This window comes from Corythoichthys intestinalis, chromosome 9, assembly GCF_030265065.1.
Source record: "Corythoichthys intestinalis isolate RoL2023-P3 chromosome 9, ASM3026506v1, whole genome shotgun sequence".
Taxonomy (NCBI): domain Eukaryota; kingdom Metazoa; phylum Chordata; class Actinopteri; order Syngnathiformes; family Syngnathidae; genus Corythoichthys; species Corythoichthys intestinalis.
Window position 1 is genome coordinate 10,686,917 of NC_080403.1, and position 22,108 is coordinate 10,709,024.

General features: G+C 40.1%; 2 protein-coding genes across 4 annotated transcripts in view; one reads left to right on the top strand and one right to left on the bottom strand.

Annotated features, from left to right (window-relative positions):
• The first annotated feature begins 64 nt into the window (after positions 1-64).
• LOC130921687 (protein B4) lies at positions 65-8,160 on the top strand. Its single transcript, XM_057845886.1, has 5 exons — positions 65-237; positions 322-578; positions 6,147-6,234; positions 6,294-6,343; positions 6,568-8,160. The coding sequence occupies exons 1-5, from the start codon at positions 153-155 to the stop codon at positions 6,817-6,819; spliced, it is 732 nt and encodes a 243-aa protein (XP_057701869.1). The 5' UTR covers positions 65-152; the 3' UTR covers positions 6,820-8,160.
• The window catches only part of tmcc1b (transmembrane and coiled-coil domain family 1b), a 38,004-nt gene continuing 23,701 nt past the window's right edge, over positions 7,806-22,108 (bottom strand). For 2 of the 3 annotated variants that reach the window (XM_057845882.1, XM_057845884.1), the window contains 4 exons: positions 14,500-14,919; positions 12,793-13,277; positions 12,514-12,649; positions 7,806-8,775 (listed from right to left, as the gene is read on the bottom strand). In XM_057845882.1, coding sequence (XP_057701865.1) covers positions 8,455-8,775; positions 12,514-12,649; positions 12,793-13,277; positions 14,500-14,919 — 1,362 coding nt within the window. In that variant the 3' untranslated portion in view covers positions 7,806-8,454. The remainder of the gene's footprint in view (positions 8,776-12,513; positions 12,650-12,792; positions 13,278-14,499; positions 14,920-22,108) is intronic. The other variant, XM_057845885.1, reaches the window with a different exon arrangement.

Genomic DNA, 22,108 nt, shown 5'->3' on the forward strand with positions numbered 1-22,108 from the left:
CGTGTGCTGGGGTCACGTGTTCCGGAAGCTTCTTGATTGGGAACTGGTCAGCTGGTCCTTGATTATGTTCACCTGCTGCCTCTTGGGTTAAGAAAATTCATTTAAAACGTCAGAAACCTCTTTTCACTTTAATCCGGTTCTAAACAGAAACGATGCCTCCTAAAAGGCGAACCATTACGCTAAATGAAAAGCCAGCCAGCAGTGGCACGCCAACCCTGAAAGTCAAGAGGAAGTCCGGTAAATACAAACAAGTAAATGCACTTCGTCGGCCTTAACAGAGCTGTAACTCTTATGCCATTTTATTTGTTTTATAAACTTTAGGTTTGGAGAAATTGCGTAAATTGTCCAAGCATCCCGTGACGAGCACCATGGTGTCAGAAGCGCTTAAAAAGCTCGACTCCAGAAAGGGGGTCTCCAAACAGGCAATCCTGAACTTCATCAAACTTAATTACCCGGCCGCGGACCCCTCTCGCCTCAACTACCATGTCCGGAAAGCCCTATTGAAAGGCCTGGAGAACGGCACCTTGGTTCGGCCTGCTAACTCCACTGTCACCTCGGGGCTTAACGGCAAATTTCGGGTATGGTCATTGGCATTTTGGCAAATCTTATCACTCAAAAGTACAGATACTGAATTCCAGAGGTGGGTAGTAACGAGTTATTAAGTTGTGTAACTTTTGGAGGGAAAAAACATACTTTAGTTTTACCACGCCAATGCTTTTTACTTGAGTAGATTTGAAGAAACCCAACTCCGCTGCTTTGGCCCTTACTAGAGTTGTCATATTTTCCCCTCTTTATTCTACATATTAGATCTTACTTTAGTTTTGCCAGATGCCCACAGTGGCTCTACCAGTTTCACCAATGAGATATCGCAACAATAATCACATGACTCATTATACCAATCAGATGCTACAATAGTCACATGCAGTGTTGTTAATCTTACTTAAAAAAAAAAAAAAAAAGTAATTAATTAGTTAAATTCTCCAAAAAACTATTTGCGTTAGTAACTGTTACCTGAATGTAAGGGTAATTAGTTACTTGGCAAAGAAACTGGTGTTACTTTTCATGTTTATTTTTTCATTCCCAAAAATACATGAGTCACACTATGAAGTTCAAAGGGTTTTGGGACAATTGGCCCTAGCCCAATTCTTTACCCTAAACTTAGACACAGGGGTATTGCAGATGATGCGATAAGTAGATAGTAACCTTTGCTATGTTTGGAAGTCATTTAATGTTGTGAATCAACTGTTAGTTATTAAAATTGCTCCCGTTATTGCCTCGGTTCCCTTCTGTCTACGTTCGACATGTGAAAGTTTTAAAACTATCATCATTTAAAGATTCAAATCAAGATTTTGTCGATTTAAGAGTATTTTGGATTAAAAAAAGTTACTTAGGTTCACTAGGAAGGTTCTCTACAACAGCCTTCCTGAAAAGTACTTTAAGATGGCGGCTGTTTACTGACGCCGGCGAGTCTATCATTTTGCATCTAGTTCCCTATACATGTGCTAACGCCACAGTGTCATTTCTCATCCAGTTCTATATATGTATATGTAAATGTGATATCTATCGTAGCATCATGTGGGTGTAGTTTGTAGGCCATCGGCTACAGTCATGTATTATTGGAGCCACCTAGTGTCACGTTTGCTACGGCGTCACAACTCTGGCCTCCTCCCCACTCCAGCTCTGCTCTTTTGTCTCCATGTTGAGTCAGTGTCCGTCAGACTTTTCTCGCGTCATTCAACCAACGTAGTAACTCATAGTGACGCACGCCTTTACACCCTGAGTAACGGTAATGGCGTTGCCAAGATGAGAAAAGTAATTTGATTACTCGCTACTGAAAAAAATAACTGTTTTACTCTAACGCTGTTGACACTGGTCACATGACCAGAGGTGGGTTAGGGTGAGTAGGCAAAAATTTAAAATATTACTCGTCATCCAAAAAATGTAATCAAATACAAGTATTTGGTGAAAATACTCAAGTAATAAATAACTGCTTAAGATGTTGAAAAAAAAAATACCTGTTATCTATATGAACTATTATACTGTGCTATAACATAATTACATAACCACATTAAGTCAACAAAATACACACAATAAAAACATTCCGACGAGAGGGAGAAATCTACAGAAATTAAGCATTTTTTTGTCCAAAGAGCATGAGTGCCCTCTAGTGTAGAAAACATTTCCTATTGTGAAACTAGAAGGCTCATTTCTCTGGTTTTCCATAGTCAAACGGTGCCAAATAAAAACGGGTAGAGATTAAAATCCCCATTTTTGAGTCCTGTCAAAATGTTTTACGGTGCTTTAAAGACGCCGCGTGATCATAGAACTGCAAGTTTAAGTGGTTAATGTAATGGAGTGATCATTGACGTGAGGTTCATGGTCGACGAGACACTGACTCCTTTAATGTCAGATTTACAAATGTATAAACCTAAAAGGGTAGTTTATTCAATTGGCTACTGGTTATTTCATCTCATCAGCATTTTTCACTAAACACTCACACACGGTACTTATTAGATACGTACAGGTAAGAAAATAACGTGCATTTGCTCTACATTCTCCATGTGTTGGCTGTTGCAATTGTATAATTCATACAATATATATGAGTGTAGTGGTGTACAAAATCAGATTTGAATTTTGACCTTTAGTGAAGTATTGTTTTTAAAACTATTCTGATACTTTAATACAGATTGCTCAAAACCATGAAAAAATATTTAAACCCAAAATTTATTCTATTGTATTTTTCTTGGTTGTAAGCAGTTATTCATAGCTTGGATATTTTCAGAACTTTTACTTGAGAATTTTTTTTCATGATTAATATTTTGAAGTAATGCTACTCCACCCACATTGCTGAATTCGGTTAATGCAAAACTTTTCTGTACCTCTGAAGTTGGCACCCCATCAGACGCAAATGTATATAAAAAATTTCAATTGTTTGTGCTACTATCATTTAAGATATTTACAATTACAGGTCAGTCGGAGGTCAACAAGCCCCCCCCCATTTGGATTTAAAAAATGACTAAAAAATTGTGTCAATTGTTTATGCTTCGTTTGTGCTGTTATATGTAAATCTCAATATCTATGAAACGATTGTAAACGAAGCATAAACAATTGATGCAGTTTTTAATCAAAATGGGGGTGCTGGCTGACATCAGATTGAAGAATTGTAAATCTTAAATGATAGCAGCACAAATGATTCATTTTTGTATAAATTTGCGTCTGATATGGGGCCCATTTCAAAGGTCTTTTCTGTGGATTTTTGGCACAGGTTAATGCTGCCATCTAGTGGAAGAATAGTTAATTGTTTGGAATGTGTGCTTGACTGTGCTGACTTCGTTGCCTGGTATAGACCCTACCCACCGACGTCACAAAATCACGTGCTCGCTGTATGGTTCCGCCCCCTTGTCCGTCATTTTGTGTCTGTATTATCAATGGTCTCAATTGATCGAGCAATTTTATAATGCATTTCATGGAAGACCCGGTGCTTTCGGATGCCGTAAACTCATTTGATGCGTTGCATAAAAGGCGTTATGTGGAAAAGCTTCAGTTTATCCATTCGCCAGATCCATATTTGATGCCTAAATCGATGTTTTTCGACCCGCTGTCTCCGCCGTATTTGCCTGACATCTGCTAGCTACCCTGAACTGTACAACTATCTTGTCCACACAAAATCAGCCTATTCTCACGAAAGTTTGAAAAATTTAAGAGCTTGGAGGCTTATAAATACTTCGTTGCTGGTTGGGTGAAACAGGTCCTCGTCCACGAAAATTCGGCAGGAATCTATCTTGTGCTTGGAAAGGTGAGTTACGAAATTTTCAATTCAAAATCTTTTGTTATTGCTAACATCCACTGTCAAGTCTAATGTATTTCATGTCGTTTGTCAATGGAGTTAGGGCTTTTAATGTTTGTGGTTTAGCGATAGCACTCTCACTACATACATACGTGTATGTTGTCGGCGATTAGCCTAGCAATGATCTTAATTGTGGTTGTCAGCCCAAAACCCTCTAAATATATATTAAATGCATCTTACCAGATATAAAACGACTACTACATAATCTGTGGTAATCGTTTGGAGCCCAGTTTTCTCGTCTAATTGCAGCAGCCCATCTCGTTCTCTTCTCTCCGGTTCTCTCGGAATCCGGTAGAACTTCAAGTCTCTGTCTTCTGTCTATCTTCTCTGTTATTGCAACCGACCGCCACACACGCCTTCACCATTTTGATTATTAATGTTAACGAACAGAAAAACGCGTCGTAAATAGGAGGAATGTACGTAGCCGTAACAGGTAAACATGATGTGTTGACGGACAATTGGGCGGCACCAGTCAGGAGGAAGGAGTTGTGACGTCACGTGGGTAGGGTCTATACCAGACTCACCGCTGTTCCAGCAATTGAGTCTGGTGACCGTCCGGCGGATCAAATTCCGAGGGCGGAGCAAGCCACAGCAAACAGACAACGCAATGGACCAATCGGCGACGGGCAGACGTGACGTTTTTAAAGCGACAAGTAATTGGCGTGAGCGGAGAATGGAGAAGTTTATTCAACATGGCTAGCGTGAGCCATGTTGACTGTTGTCAATGACTTGTTTCGATGTGTTTTTGGTAATTCAAAACTGGTTTTACCGCGGATTGGAACATACTCGGCTCTCCCGTTCGCCATCTATGTTGTTGTAGACACGACTTTCGGCGCGCAAGAGTGACGTTACTAGTTAAGAACACTTCACACAAACTAATTTGATTGGACGATTGATTTTGTACCTTGCTCGAGAGGCAGATAATGGGCTGGGTCCCAGACTATTTCTCAGTGTTTGAAAAATACGGAGAATAGTCTGGCTGTGCCAGGTAACTGACTTCGCAGAGTACGGTTAAGCCTGTCGCAATATGCAATTTATCGCACGATGATAAAATGAAGGCGGTAATTTTTCCGCTGCGATTTATCGCCTCGCATGCATGTGCGTGTGCACGTGCGGCAGACATGCTGTTAAAAGTTAGGATTCCTTGTTACCAACTGCGCAAAATGCATCTTCATTCCAGGTCCGGCAAAAATAGCGCCGGAGCCAATCGTTCCCATTATATCCTATTGTTCAACGTATATCGGCCGTGTCAGTGCTCCTGGTTGACTGCGGACCATCTCCGGCGTGCCGGTGTTGTTGTAGTAAACCTAGCTGCTGAGAGCTGTAGCAATCAAGTGTGCCCCGCCTCACTTTACAAACAGTAAATATTCTCAGCACTCTTATAAATTTCTTCAGATCAGTAAGTAAGCATATAGATATTATGCACTAAAATGCATGTTTATATGATGGCAATTTTTGCTCATTTGCAAAAAAGTTTTTTCAGAGCATTAAATGTACTGAATCAGATAAAAAATTGTGTCCCCCGTATCGAAAATCGTACAGAACCGTGACTTATCTGTACCGTTGCATCCTTATGGAACACCATTGCAGAAGCTATGAGGGGGAAAGTTTTCATTTGCCTAAGCGCTTGTTATTGACTGCAATTGTATTTTCATGAAAAACACATTTTATTGTTTCTGTACGGTATTAATATTGTCTTTTACTTGTGGCATGGTCTATTGTTTTTAGTTGATTTCTTATCGCGTTTAAATGGGTGTACTTGATCTATTAATATATACTGTTTTCTCACTGTTATTGTAAAATTTTTTTTTTTTAATTGGGGGGGGGGGCGCAATAATATCACATATCTCAATAATTCATTAGATAACAAATTTTAGTGTGCGATAATTTATCGCGACAGGCCTAAGTACCGTGTTTTTAGACTGCCCGGAGAGGGGTCTCAAAATCTCACTTTGTTCATAGGAGGACACAAACTAAAGTTGCTATGTCGCAGTTATGTAGCCTCTCAGAATGAAATTTAGTTTGTATATTCTAGGGATGTAGACATAGATCGTTGGGGCCCAGGGAACACAAATTAAGTGAATTTAGATAATTTCCTTTTTGGCACTGTTGCTGAACCTTTACCAGTGCAGTTGTGGGCACTGTTAAAGCTCATTGGCTGCCATTTAGGGTGATTACCGTATTTGCTGCAAGCTTCTCCCAATTCAAATGGATTGGATATCTATCACATCAAGGACAGCCAAAGAGTTGAGCTCAGAATTGAGGGGGAAATCATGTATGTTTTTTTCCATGTGTGAAGCTTGCAAAAACCAAGGAGACCAAAGCAAAAGCAGAGAATGTGGATCCAAATGTGGAAAAGGCTCCAAAGAAACCAAAGACTAAAGCTGGTAAGTCAAACTATTCAAACCTCTTGTAACTATTGTTAAATGTATTTCTTTATTTTTAGTTGGCACAAAGAAAACTGCAGCGGAGGAACCGAAATCTCCAAAGAAAGAGGTGAGAAAGTTTATCTAGGAAAAAACTAATTATTGCTACTAGAGTTCAGTTTTTGCACCATTTAACATGTACACTGTTATAGAAGAGATTAGCTTTTTTTAGGGAAACGGTTGACTCAGTTTTAATCTGAATCTTTCAATCTGTATCCCCAATTTGCCTGGTATATGCTAAACGGACCAATCAAACAAAGGTATTACTGTTTTTAATGCAACTTTGTGTTGAAGGCTACAAAGGTTTCAAAGAAATCCAAAAAAGAAGCTCCCCCCTCCAAGGTGGCGCCAGCAAAAAAGCTGAAAGCTAGTATGGCTGCTGAGGCTGTTGACCTTGAAGAGAATGTGAAGACTAAAGTGAAGCCCAAAGAGGTGGAGGCTGCAGAGAAGACTAAGCCCAAACCTAAGGCGGCCAAGAGTAAAGCTGAAAAAGAACCTGCACCGAAAGCTGCTGCTAAAAGAGGGAAGAGGAAGGATATAGAGTGAATCTTTTATATTTCTATATTGTCAATAAAACTTTAACTTTTGTAGATTTTGTCTATTGCTTAGATATTGTAAAATGCTGGTGTGTGCGTGTATATATGACCATGATACCTTTGGGAAGATTACCCCACCGATACTATTTACTGTATTCGGGAGATCCTAACTTTTCTGTGGTTTACTTAAGCTAAAGGTCTGGTGCAGAAGGTCTTTTTGCACTGGGGAAAGTTGCCAGTTTTCCATTAGAAAATGACTTGGGTGTCATTTGCTATCAGTTTTTGACTCAAGTATTTACCATTTAATGACACCCCATGAATGCAGCATTAGTGCTCCTTATATTAAAATTTTCATTATTCCCATTTCATCTGATAACACTATATCAAGGCCTTATATTAACTCTACAGTCCCCTGACTATTTTCAAGGGATAGAAATCACCTTTAATAAAGGACAAACCAATAAATATGCAAAATTTTGAGTCCCAACTGACAAATTTTGTTACCATGGGATATGTCTTAAAATTGCTAGTCTTCATAGTCTTTTCAGGAAATTTGCAGGTATTAAAGTATTGAAACAAAGTGGCAAAGGAAAAAATGTAAATGTGTACCCTCTGGCGGTCAGGAGGAATGAAATAGAACGAATTCTAAGTGGCCATAAAATGGTTTTGTTATCAATTTCACTTGCTGAACCCTGTATTAACCTTGCCTCCATTTGGGTTTACTGTACATTTTACAAGTTTATAATAGATTTGGATTGTAAATTAGTGCTACAGTTGCAAATTTTCCAGTAAGCGGTTACAACACATTTTTGAAAACCAGCTCGATGCTGTATTTTCCATGACCAACCTCTAGCCACTGAGTAATTTGACTCCATCTGTACTTGTGTGCATGCTGTGCTGCAAAAGTGTTTCTCTAAATATATAACTGGCATTTTCTAAAAGCTTTCTGGTACTTCTAATTGAAATAATAGCATGAAGAGTATTTGGGCACTTGAGGTTCCATTGGATGCCTGTTTCACTGTAAAATGAACATGACTGACTCAATTGAATTACACCTTTTAAAAGAATTTATTGGACTTTAAAAAGAAAACACAAGCCTTGACTATTTCATTGTCACAAAAAGAAACAGTACGGAAGCACTGAGTCTTTGAGCACTTGGAGTGCTTTTCAAGTATGTTAAGTTCATTAATCTTCAGCAGTAAAACTTCTATTTGCTTGCTCCGTACAAAGTTTTTGTGATCATTTTGAGCCAGTGTATGGCGCTGTTGTTAAAACGCCCAGTTCTTAAATCGGGGAAGATTTGGTCACAAGATTTGAAAAGTCAAAAAGGACGAGCGGGCGGATGGATGGATGGAAAAATAAAATTTAAAAATGTGGACGTCAGCAGATGGTTAAAAAATAAATACGCCCAAAACAATGTTGAGGGGTTTTGTTAAAAGCAATAATGTAATGTGGTCCACGTGTAAACAAAATGACTCAGAAGAGAGAGATAAAGTGTGCGATTCTCTCAAAGCCACGATTGCACCAAAGACTGGGTGTGGAGCGGTCGTATCGTCTCTCGTGTGATGAAACAGCGTAAAAGCGGGCCGCCGCACAAGAAGTCACATCGTGGCGGGAAAAGCTTTAAGTCCCGCACACCGTCACGTCATCTGGGGTGCAGCAGGAAGCGATGCAGATACTCGGCGAAAGCGTACCAGTGCCTCCACAGGAAGGCGGCTAAGACTACCAAGAGCAGCGTGGAGAGCGTGCGGCCCCGCGTCTTCATCAGCGGCACCACACAGTTGGCCACGGTGGAGACGAACACCAGCAGCACAGCCATGACAGCAAGAAGCACGTTGATCAGTTTTCCCAGGAGCGTCCGTGCCGTGGCGTTCTCCAAACCCTCCAGCTGGACCACCTGCTGCTGTTGCTGCTGCAACTGCAGCTCCATCTTGGAGATGCGAGTCTGGCATGCCTCCAGCGCCTCCTGTGGGTCGCACGTACCAGATCACGGGGTCAACAATTTTAGAGGCTGAACTCATGTAAATGGTTTTACTCATTAGCGCGTCGATTAATCCAGATAAAAATGTTCTAGTTGCATTAATAAATACAATAACATGTATTTACTCTAAGTTTCCACTGGAGGTCGCCAAACCTGACTCCACGTTTGTGGCCTTTTAAGGAAAAGGCTGACCTAGTGACTCACGCTGGCATCCGCGATTGACAGTGAAGAGTCTGCTGGCTGTCAAGTGGCTAAATGTTAGCCAGTCTGAGTGCTGAGTGACTTGGCTTGAGTTTTGGTCATCATCAACTCGTGTGAATGTGCCGTGTTAATTTTTTACCATGACAATAAAGCCATTTAAACTTAAAAGTGTAACAACGGCCATGTCTATCCCCATTAAATCATTGTCGTTAGGAGAAAAAAATTCTGTCATATTTTGTAAATTATGAATAAACTCACCTCAGGAACTTTCACTTCAAGATTTGCACTGCATAGTTGTGTTTGAGCTTCCTTTTTGAATATTAATTAACACCGGGGGGGAAAAGTAGAAAATAGCCTGAAATAGTGATCAAGCAGCTTTCACTATATCGCAGACATTAGCTGCTAAATGCCACAGGCGGCAATCCGGGGGTGCTGATTCTCCATAATGATCAAAATGATCAAAAGTCAATTTATTTGAATAAAGATCTCTATCCTATAAATGTTCTTTGCAACGTTGACGTATGCAGGGTTTCTACAGGTATCAGCAAATCTCATTTAATGCTACTTTAATGCCCACGCCTAATTGCAGATAGTTTCACACACACAAATTTTACGTACAGTGGGGAGAACAAGTATTTGATACACTGCCGATGTTGCTGGTTTTCCCAATGGCAAGCCATGTAGAGGTCTGTAATTTGTATCATAAGTTCTCTTCAACTGTGAGGGACGGAATCTAATACAAAAATCCAGAAAATCACATTGTACAATTTTTAAATAATAAATTTGTATTTAACTGCATAAAATAAGTATTTGATACATTACCAACTAGTAAATATTTCAGCTCTTAGTTCTTTTTTAAGAACCCCTCCTGTTCTCCACTCATTACCGGAAGTAACTGCACCTGTTTGAACTTGTTACCTGTATAAAAGACACCTCTTCACATGCTCAAACAAACAAAATCCAACCTCTCCACAATGGCCAAGACCAAAGAGCTGTGTAAGGCTGCACAAGGCTGGGCTGGGCTACAGGAAAATAAGCAAGCAGCTTGGTGAGAAGGTATCAACTGTTGGAGCGATTATTAGAAAATAGAAGAAGTTCAAGTTGACGGTCAATCTGCCTCGTTCTGGGCCTCCATGCAAGATCTCACCTCATGGGCATCACTGATCATGAAGAAGGTGAGGGATCAGCCCAGAACTACATGGCAGGACCTGGTCAATGACCTGAAGAGAGCTGGAACCACAGTCTGGAAGAAAACCATCGGAAACACATTACGCCGTCATGGATTAAAATCCTACAGCGCACGCAAGGTCCTGCTGCTGAAGCCAGTGCATGTCCAGACACGTCTGAAGTTTGCCACTGACCATCTGGATGATCCAGAGGAGCAATGGGAGAAGGTCATGTGGTCGGATGAGACCAAAATTGAACTTTTTGGTCTAAACTCGGCTCGTCGTGTTTGGAGGAAAAAGAAGGATGAGTACAACCCCAAGAACACCATCCCAACCGTGAAACATGGAGGAGGAAACATCATTTTTTTGGGGGGCTGCTTCTCTGCCAAGGGTACGGGACAACTGCACCGTATTGAGGGGAGGGTGGATGGGGCTATGTATCGCCAGATCTTGGCTGACAACCTCCTTCCTTCAGTGAGAGCCCTGAAGATGGGTCGTGGCTGGGTCTTCCAGCATGACAACGACCCAAAGCACACAGCCAAGGCAACTAAAGAGTGGCTCCGTAAGAAGCATCTTAAGGTCCTGGAGTGGCCTAGTCAGTCACCAAATCTAAACCCGGTAGAAAATCTATGGAGGGAGCTGAAAGTCCGTGTTGCCCGGCAGCAGCCCTGAAACCTGAAGGCTCTGGAGAAGATCTGCATGGAGGAGTGGGCCAAAATCCCTGCTGCAGTGTGTGCAAACCTTGTCAAGGACTACAGGAAACGTTTGGTATCTGTAATAGCAAACAAAGGTTTCTGTACCAAATATTAAGTTCGATTTTTGTGATGTATCAAATACTTATTTCATGCAATTAAATGCAAATGTATTATTTAAAAATCATACGATGTGATTTTCTGTTTTTTTTTGTATTAGATTCCGTCCCTCAAAGTTGAAGAGAACTTATGATAGAAATTACAGACCTCTACATGCTTTGCAAGTGGGAAAACGAGCAAAATCGGCAGGGTATCAAATACTTGTTCTCTCCACTGTAGAGCTGTCCGATAACGACAATTTAACCGATATCCCGATAATCTCTAACTCCAAAAATCCAATTCCGATATCAAACCATTGCCGATATATGCAGTTGTGGACTTAACACATTATGGCTAATTGTACTGTGATTCCCCACTGGATACTTTTATAATGACAAATGAAATATCTTGAAGGTTTTCCCAATAAGCATTTGAAGTTATGGAAAAAGTACCAAAATTGCACCATTATTTTGTTGTTGAAATCAAAATAGTGCAAACATCAGTTTTTTCAAGTGCCAGTAAGGCACTGCCAGATCAAATATGGCCCATACAGTGCTTCTGGCTCAAAATAACAACAAAGGCACACCGCTTCAGTTCTGTGAATGAGGTATGTAATGAGTTTATAATTCATTATTTTTTCAATGATTTATTCATTTAATTTTTGCACCATTAATGCAAATGGTCTGCTCACATAACAAATGCCAAGCATCTTAGTTTGGAGACATCTAATGGTCAATAAGCATAACTGCTTTGCTGAACTGCAACCAGCCCTAATACAAAGGTAGAATCTTTTACATTCACTTTGAAGGCAACATACATATTGGCCCAAAACGGATAATGAAAAACTGACGTCAATATTCTCCGATATCATTTTAAAATGCATTTATCGGCCGATATTATCAGGTAGCCGATAGTATCCTATCTCTTATCCTGTCATGATCTTATGTTCTCTTATTCCGGCAACCCGATAATATCAGACAACTCTAATAAATACTGTTAAAAAAAAAAAAAAAGATTTTTTAACCGTCAACTTTACATCATTTCTAATGCCTCAAACATTTAGTTAAATGCTTTTTAGGCCTGAATTTTGACAAAATCCATTTAATGACTTTTAATGCTTTTTAATTGCCCGCATGAACCCTGGTATGAGTGGTGCAACTTACAAACTTTAAAGACAGAAGTTCATTTCCGCCATCTTTTTTTATTTTGCCAGTGTGTTTTTTTTACAAAAGGTAATATAATTCTTGCTTTAAGGGTCACATACAGATTGTAGTTTCAATGTGAAAATGTAAGTTTTATAAAGTTTTATGCAAAGTTTTATGCAAAAGTATCGTTGAATATACTTTTTTTATTTGTACCTTGATACTTCTTTCTAATGTCAAATCTGTCCTAGCTCATAAGGGTAGGTAAAACTGGGAAAGTGGCATGATTTTCTGGTTCAAGTGTGACATCATTGCCACCTGACAGCTTTCCGCTATTGTTCAAGTTAGCTAACAAAACAAGAGCGTTACACACTGTAGGTGACTCACTGTTTGTTTAACAAGGGTGCCGCCAGTATCGCTTACCTGGATGTCTCTGGCTCTTTCGTTGGACTGGTAGGCAATCTTCTCCTCCATGCTGGCGAGTTCCTGCTTCAAGTTGAGGATTTCATTCTGGTGCAGCTCGGTGAGATCATTGAGCTGCTCCTCCAAGCGTTCACACCTGCAATGCAGTATTGACACCAATGAATTCCATACGTAGACGATATGTAGTTTCTAAGCGCACTGTTAAGTACTCACACAAGTGCAAAAAAAGACACACTAGTAGCAGGATTATGCCTTTCCATTTACTGTGGGCTGTATTACCTGAATCGCTCCTCTTGTAGGGCCTCCATGATCATGGTGTAGTCGCGCTGGTAGTGCGACTTCAAGTTGTCAAAGGACTCTTCAAGTCGACCTTGGTTGTCCCTCAGCTCTTGAATCTCATGGAGCATAGCGTCGAATCCCGACGCCTGAGAAGGATCGAGTGTGTTGCCCCTGGAGCTGGGAGGACCCCCGGGGCCTCCGGTCGTGCTGTTAGCCCCAGCGGAGCCAGAGGTGGCGCTGGAACAGTCATCCTCGCTGCCGTACTTTGGACTGGACTGCAGGTGCCCCACGCCGAGGGTCCTCACACCCCCGGAGCAGACGCTCTCGTCTCCCGCCGTCTCGTCTAGAGAATCTTTAAGGGCGGCGATGTTGTCGGCGCTGCCAAACTTGTTGCGGATGAGGAAAGCGAATTCCCTCGGCTTGGATACCACGGCGCCAGCTGCAGAGTGAGTAGCTTGGGAAATGCTGGAGAGGCCGCCTGTCACCTGGGATGGCAAGAAAATACAAATTTAAAAAATATTGACTCACTAAGTCATTCCAGATTTGGAGGACATTTTACTTTACTACTGTTTTACAAAATATTAAAAGTGACCAAATCAAAACGGATGAAAAGAAAATTAAATTTCATTTTGGAGTGTATTATTTGTTGAATTGCAGCCTCTTGTAACTGTGGGTACATTTGTTTTAATAAACAGTATTTATAATATAAACAGCTTTCCAAAAGAAGGGGTGGAGCTAATTTATATCTTCTATTTTTCTAAAATTTTAGCCTTGATTGAATGTCTTACACTACCTCATGCAACCTGTTTTTGTGTGTGATCAGAATAACACGACATACGGGATTTTTTTTTAATAATTATTTTTTTGCTTTTGTTGCTACACCAGGGAACGTGGCGTGAGGCTTTTTAGATTTCCAAAAGATCCTGTTCACCGCGAAGAATGGGCAAAACAAGTCCGAAAATAAAAAGACCTTTGGATGGATGACGAAGTGAGTAAGCTACGTGTTTTGTGTTATGTCAAATACTGGGATCATGGCAAACGTTTTAAAAAGGAGGTGGCCTCGAGGAGCCCCCCGCTCTCGTCTCCGGTTCTCGATTGTGTCAAGACTTCGACCTCGATGTAGTATTCATGCCAGGCCTTAGGCAGCCGTGCAGTTTCACAAGGCGACAGCCAATGATGCACTTCCTTGACAACAACCTCCTTAGCCCGGAAGACAGCATACCCACCCACTCGAAGCAACGGCATCCACTGTTTTTTTTTCCTTTTGCTTCAAAAGGTACAAAAACATGAACATAAAATATATCTACGTTAAGAATATCATAAAAACAGTAAATCCACCATTTTGAATATTTAGTAGCAGCGACTGCGCATGCCCAAAGTGACGTGTGCTGACTTCATCGGAACGAGCGTGTTCCATTCATTTGGTTGTGGAGCCATCGCTGCAATCGAATCATTCGATCAGCCGAAATCAAAACTTTTAAGTCTTCGCCTTCCGTTTTCGCAGTCACCGAGGCGAGGCCTATCTGTAAGATTAGTTAATCAAGCTCTTAAATAGTTTATTATCTTTCATTAATCAATATGCAGCTGAAAATCTGAAAAGTAAACTGAGCGCTTGACTCAGTTATATCAGAGATTTATCATATAATAACAAGTCAGTCCCGTCACTTGGAAGCCATGCCTTTAAATAAAATGAATGAAAGCACACACCTTGGCACCGACATCTTTCAGGCCCTGGTGCATGTCACGTAGCACGTCTTTGGGCTGACGCGGGATGCCGTTGTGCTCTACTTCACGGAGCTTGCGGTGGTAGTTCTCCAGCTTCTTCTGCAGATGCTGGATGGTCTGCGAGGATTTCTGGTTCTTCTTTTCAAACACCTGCTTGATCCGCACGCTCTGCAGCTTGTCCGCGTTATTGGCCAACTTAAGGTATTCGGCCACGTTGTCGTCACGTGCCGTCTGCTCGATTTTGATTTGTTCCGTGAGCTTGAGAATCTTCTGCTGCAGTTGGGCGATGGCCTGTTTTGTGCGCTGAGGATCCGGTGTGCTGTCGACCACATCGTACCCGTCCCCACCGCAGGACACGGCATTAGGTGAAGCAGCAGGAGCCGATCCATCGTATCGATCCGACTGGAGAGAGAAAAGCGAAATATAAGGCTCCAGATTGTCAGTACAATTTTAAAAATGTATTATTTTTATTACAGCTGTAGTTACTTTGTATTGTTTTAATATGTCTATTGAACTATCTACCTAATGTAATCCTTGAATTTGTTAGGGTCGCAGGTGAGATGGAGCGGACTCGAGAGCTGTGGTACAACCCCGGATTGGTTTCCAGCAAATTGCACAGCATATAATAATGACAAAAACATTCACACTCAAATTTACACCTCAGGACAATTTCGAGTCTTTAAACCTTTAATTCATAGGGTAGGAATTGCCATCTGATAGGTTCCAGAAAAGTTTTTATTTCTTGACAATTACTCCTGCACGTTTTCTTGAAAAGGCCACAGTTTAAATTGGTTGTGTACTTATTTAAAAACAAAAAAAAAAGTACAAGCAGGTATGATACCGATAGCTCTGTCAGCTATGAAAATCGCACGACACAGTATCATTACACCATTAATTAAAACAAGATAGGAGAGAATTGTGAAAGGGTAGTGCATCACAGACCGAAACACACTCACCGTATGAATTCTTCAAAATGGACTTTTTGTACTTTACCCCAAAAAAGGAATTTAAAAAAAAAAAATGCTTGTAATAGTTAGGGGTGTAACGGTACACAAAAATCTCGGTTCGGTACGTACCTCGGTTTTGAGGTCACAGTTCGGTTCATTTTCGGTACAGTATGAAAACAAAATGTAACAAAATATAAATGTGCTGGTTGTTTATTACACACCTTTGTGCTTTCAACAATAGGAACATTAGCCTATACAAAGCTAGAATTCTGCTCAAAAAGTAGCGGGAATTTAAAGACAATCCAACAACAATTTGTCTTTCAGACCCCGCGTATTGGTCAGCTTTCTTTCTGAACGAAAGAAGAAAAAAGAAGTCCTGTGCTAAAGAGAAAAGCAATCCCAATGACAAAGATTTTAACATGTATTTTACAAATGAAATGCCTCAGTGAATCATTTCTTTTTCTTATGAATGTTTTCAAAAGCTTTATTGGTGGATTTTCTCAAGTTAAAGCGCCACACAGAAATGAAATTTAATTGTGTAAGCAGGATCTGTGCATTATTCTTATTATTTAATTACAGCTGTTTTAGCTCATTTCAATTTATTTTACTTAAATAGGCTATTATTTATTTTATTATGTGTTTATATTTTACAAATGTGATGTAGTATTCATTTATATTGTATGTTCTATGTTGTATAACTTTAGTTCTTATGTGAATATTAGTTCCTACTTGTTTTGTTGTGGTAGGAGGGTTTTGTATTGAACACGGGGCTGTGTTGGTTATCATTATAGCAGAGAAGACAGCAGTAAATCAACAAAGAAAAGTCAACTGTGCCCCGATCTACCACTCAAGAGATATGATGGACTCAAAAAGTGGTTTACCATTGCATATTAGTTTGAAAATCGACCGGATCCACCGTATTTTTACACGAGTGACTTGAGGTCTGCCCAATCCTAGCTACCGGTAGTAGTATTGACGCAGGAGGGTTGCGTCTCGCGTCAAATGATAAACTCTGCCGTTCTTTTCGCGTACGTCGTGTTGAGCCGCTTCTGGGACGCGTCTAACACGCGGCCGCACTGCGACTGGTGTGCATTGGCTGTTTGACTTTAACGCCCACGTTTCACTGCGTTCTCGCGGCTGCCACGTTGTCGCGCCGTTGACGTTTCTGGGTTATACTGTCCTACTGTGTTGGTCCTCATTATAGTAGAGAAGACGTAGTAAATATAATCTACACAAAGAAACTGCAACCCGATCGACTCACAGCCTCGAAAAGTAAGGGTTACATTACGTCAGAAACTTGTTCGGTACGCCTCCGTTCCGAACCGAGCACCACGTACCGAAACGGTTCAATACAAATACATGTACCGTTATACCTTTAGTAATAGTACAACTAGGGCTGTCAAACAATTCAAATTTTTAATCAAGTTAATTACAGCTTAAAAATTAATTAATCGTAATTAATCGCAATTCAAACCATCTATAGAATATGCCATATTTTTTTCTGTAAATTATTGTTGGAATGGAAAGATAAGACACAAGACTGATATATACGTTCAACATACGGTACATAAGTACTGTATTTGTGTATTATAACAATAAATCAACAAGATGGCATTAACATTATTAACATTCTGTTAAAGCGATCCATGGATATAAAGACTTGTAGTTCTTAAAAGATAAATGTTAGTACAGGTTATAGACATTTTATATTAAAACCCCTCTTAATGTTTTCGTCTTAATAAAATTTGTAAAATTTTCTATCAAAAAAATAAACTAGTAGCTCACCATTGTTGAATAAGTGGCGCTGAAACCCATAAAATCAGTCGTACCCAAGCGCCAGCGGAGGGCGACAAAACACCAAAAAACACAAGTAACAAGTGGACATTACACTGTGCTGTCATTTTAATCTGTTTGAGCAGGGCATGTGCGTTAAATGCGTCAAATATTTTAACGTGATTAATTGAAAAAATTAATTACCGCCTGTTAATGCGATAATTTTGACAGCCCTAAGTACAACATAATTAAAGCAATTATTTGGGGACAAATTCTCGAGAATCAGGCAGTTGATGCACATGATTTGTAATGGCCTATTGCAAAAAATGATGTAGTGGGCCATATATGGCCAGGAGTTGGACACCTACACAATTGTTTGGTCTGCTGTAAGTAAAACACAAAAATGAGGGCTACAGGAATTGAATATTTTTAGAATTACATTCTACCAATTGAGAGATTTAAAAAAAAAATGTGACATGAAATGACAGAATAAGCATGTAAATTGTCCATTTGGTGTCAAAATCCTTGTTTCAGCGAGACGGGAGTAGCTCGTTGCCGCCACTCTAATAGCTCACATGAACTCCCAAGGTTTACTCCCACACCTTGCTTTCCAAAACCTTATCACTTTCTCAGGCTAAGAACTGAAGCCCATTCATAAAACACACACACACAATTATTTGGAAAACAATGAGCTTTTTAGTTACTTGCTCATCCCCACCCTTTGCGCTAAGGAAGTTGTGTGTCTGAGAAAATCCCTGAGAGAAACAATGAGCCTGCCCTGTTCTGACTAAAAACTCTTCATTCTCTATGCGGCAAAGATTATTGAGGAACCACAATAGGACAGCTTTTTTACTTTACTTTTTATATTTTAAAACCCCTTTGTAGAGCACTCATTTAACTGACTGGCCGCCATTGATGGCATTGAATATCTAATCAATTTTCACTGGCAGAGGCTGGCAGTGAAGCACCGTAAACGAGAGTGAAAAATGAGAATCCACAGCCAGTCCTCCTAGTTTAAAATAATTGAATGTGTATTGTTGTTAATGGCAGGCTGTAAGTTAAATACTAGAGCTGTGAATCTTTGGGCACCTAACGATTCGATTACGATTCAGAGGCTCCGATTCGAGGATAAAACGATTATTGATGCACCCCGTCCTCCTTTTTTTTTTGTTTTTTTTTTTTTTGTTTGTTTAATGTTTTGTACATTAGTTCCAAAATTGTTCAAAAATCCTCTCAGGCTAAACCAAACTACTATTTCAGTATCAAGTTAACATATAACAGTAAACAAATATACAAAAATAACAGTAAATAAAAAACTCGTCCCCATTGTGTATCAGCAGCTTTAAACTACATTCAATTAACTTAATGTTGTGAATCAACTGTTACAGTTGTTAAAATTGCTCCCGTTATTCCACAATTTCCCTTCTGTCTACTTTTGTCAAAGTTTTAAAACTATTTCATCATTTAAAGATAGATACAAGACAAGATTCTGCCAATTTAGGAGTATTTTAGATAAAAAGTTAATTAGGTTCGCTACAACAGAGCCTTCTAGAGAGGTCTACTGCTTTAAGATGGCGGTTTTTTACGTACGCCGGAAAGTCAGTCATTTCGCATCTCTTTTCAATAATACATGTTCTAACACCGACGTCGTCTGTCATTTTGCATCTAGTTCTACATATATATGATATCTACTGTAGCCGTATGTTTGTAGCAACTAGTAACTGGGCGTTGTTTGTAGCGGCTGTCAGCCGGAGTCAGGTATGATTGTTTTTTTATCTAGCGGCATGAGTTGAACATGATATTTACTCTCGGTCCGTTCCTCATTGTGTCCCAAAGACCGCACTGACTGTGTTTTACTTCCGCTTTACCTGGTATAATTCAATAATCGGAATTTGGATATTTGTGAATCGTTCTCGAATCTTCCACGGCCGAATCGCGAATAATCTAAGAATTGGAAATTTCGCACGCCTCTATTAAATACTATGAAATAAAGAAGAAAAATCAATGTTAATGTATTATTCGGGGCCATCACCAGTGTATTTCTGTTTTTATTCATTTTAATTTCATTTTTGATAATTTTATTGATTTGGAATGTTATTTCTTCGTAAAAATATATTTTGAAATTATATAGAAATACAATCGAATGATATTTAGACCCATAATGCACATCTGTGGACATCACATTGGAGGGTCATGTACTTGTGTACCAAATACTATTGTGGCCAACATCAGTGTTCACCAACCACCGGTACCGATCCGTAGCGCACTTGCTACCGAGCCACAGAGATATAATTGGCAAGCTAGTATTAGCACCCCTGCATTACAAATGCTTTGGTAGTAATGTATAATATTTATTTTGCTTGCAATGAAAAAACACAAAATATAGGGGGAAAAAATCATTATCTTTTTACACAAAACTCTAAAAATGGGCCAGACAAAATTATTGGCACCCTCAGCCTAATACTTGGTGGCACAACCTTTAGACAAAATAACTGCGAACAACTGTGAATTTTAGACCATTCTTCTTTGGCCAACTGTCTCAGATTTGAAGGGTGCCTTCTCCAAACTGCCATTTTCAGATCTCTCCACAGGTGTTCTATGGGATCCAGGTCTGGGCTCATTGCTGGCCACTTTAGAAGTCTTCAGTGCTTTCTCTCAAACCATTTTCTAGTGCTTTTTGAAGTGTGTTTTGGGTCATTGTCCTGCTGGAAGACCCATGACCTCTAAGGGGCTTTCTCACACTGGGCCCTACATTATGCTGCAAAATTTGTTGGTAGACTTCAGACTTCATAATGCCATGCACATGTTCAAGCAGTCCAGTGCCAGAGGTAGCAAAGCAACCCCAAAACATCAGGGAACCTCCACTATGTTTGACTGTGGGGACCGTGTTCTTTTCTTTGAAAGCGTTTTTTTCCCCCCCTGTAAACTCTATGTTGATGCCTTTTCCCTAAAAAAGCTCTACTTTTGTCTCACCTGACCAGAGAACATTCTTCCAAAACGTTTTTGGATTCTCTTTCTCTTGGCTTTTGGCAAACTCCAGCCTGGCTTTTTTATAGTGTCCCTTTTCATTAAGACGCCGACGGATAATACGGGTTGACACTGTTGTACCCTCGGACTGCAGGACAGCTTGAACTTGTTTGGATGTTAGTGGAGGTTCTTTATCCACCACCCGCTCAGTCTTTCGTTGAAATCTCTCAACCAATTTTTCTTTTCCGCCCACATCTAGGGAGGTTAGCCACAGTGTCATGCATGGGCATGGACATTTATTGATGACACTGTGCACGGTAGACGCAGGAACATTCAGGTCTTTAGGGATGGACTTGTAGCCTTGAGATTGCACATGCTTCTTCACAATGTTGCTTCTCAAGTCCTCCGACAGTTCTTTGGTCTTGTTTCTTTTCTCCATACTCAATGTGGTACACACAAGGACACAGGACAGAGGTTGAGTCAACTTTAATATATAATAACTGGCTGCAAGTGTGATTTAGTTATTTACACCACTTGTTATGTGCCACAGCTAAGTAACAGGAGCTGTTAAGTGCACACATTAGAGAATCATCTCATGATTTTTCAAAGGGTGCCTATACTTTTGTCCGGCCCATTTTTGGAGTTTTATGTAAAATGATCATGATTTAATTTTTCCCCCCCCATACTCTTTTGAGTGTTTTCATTGCAAGCAAAATAAATGAAAATATTACCACCAAAGCATTTGTAAATGCAATCATTTTCTGGGAGAAATTGGGCATTATCTATTACTGTATCCATTATTCTCATGTGACCACTTGATCCATGAACAACAAGTAAAACAATACCTTGTTCTTTCCCTTGGAAAGACCAAGGTAACAAGCACATAAGAATGGTGGCAGCGTCCTCAATAGGACACTTGTAGTATAGCTATCACTAGAATCCCTCTTCCTAAGCTATTGGTGCTCTATACCATATGTAACGTGCTAATTCAAATTTTCAAATGGCCATAACAGTTAATTCAATGAACAATTAGCAAATAGGCACTTCAACATATTAATATGTAGTAATACATTTCAAACATTTTCAATAAGTCTTTCAGGTTGTTTTCTCAATCGAGTAGATCTTCTCAGTGGTTCTGTCATTGAAGATGATACAGGAAGCTCAGGTGGTTGTGTGGCATTTTGTTTTGCAGCTCCTGTATCCTTAAAATGGCTCTCTGTAGCCGTAAGAGCCCTTACACGTTAGCGAAGATGACAGAAAAACAGACGTCTTGACAGCTTTAATTTGAGGAAAAGGCCACCTGCTGGGCCAGAAGAGGAGCTTACAATCATGACCATTCTGCATATTATGTGGCAAAAAGCTAGCACACGAGGGAACGTAAGCGAATGCACTGAGGGCATCATACCTCGTAGCAAACCGTACTGCTAAAGCCAAGGAACTTTTCACGATTGGAGAAGAACTCATTATGCCTGCGACCAAGGATATTTGCCTTCAAGTTTGAGGAAAGGCCGCTGTTAAAAAAGGTTGATTTGGCATATGGTGAGTTGCATTTTCCCTGCACTTAATGTTCATTTTAAACCCCTTTGTGTTATATTTACATTTACTGTAATTTTCTGCCACATTGCCGGTGCATGGAAAAAATGGCCCACATCCCACCGGTCTATGGTGCAAAAAGGTTGGGGACCACTGGCCTATATGACCCAAAATGTGATGTCCACATGAGTGGAAACCAGGTCTCCTTAGGGTTAAGTTTTATTCCCCAAAATAATTAGCCTGGTACACCAGACTCACTGCTGTTCCAGCTATTGAGTCTGGCCACCATTCAGTGGATAAAATTTCCAGGGCGGAGCAAGCCACAGCAAAGTCCACAGCGGAGTGGACCAATCAGCGACGGGGGGACATGA

Coding starts and splice junctions, on each gene's coding strand:
- LOC130921687 (XM_057845886.1), top strand. CDS start 153: ATGCCTCCTAAAAGGCGAACCATTACGCTAAATGAAAAGCCAGCCAGC. Junction 579..6,146: donor GGCTTAACGGCAAATTTCGG/GTATGGTCATTG, acceptor CCATGTGTGAAG/CTTGCAAAAACCAAGGAGAC. Junction 6,235..6,293: donor GAAACCAAAGACTAAAGCTG/GTAAGTCAAACT, acceptor CTTTATTTTTAG/TTGGCACAAAGAAAACTGCA.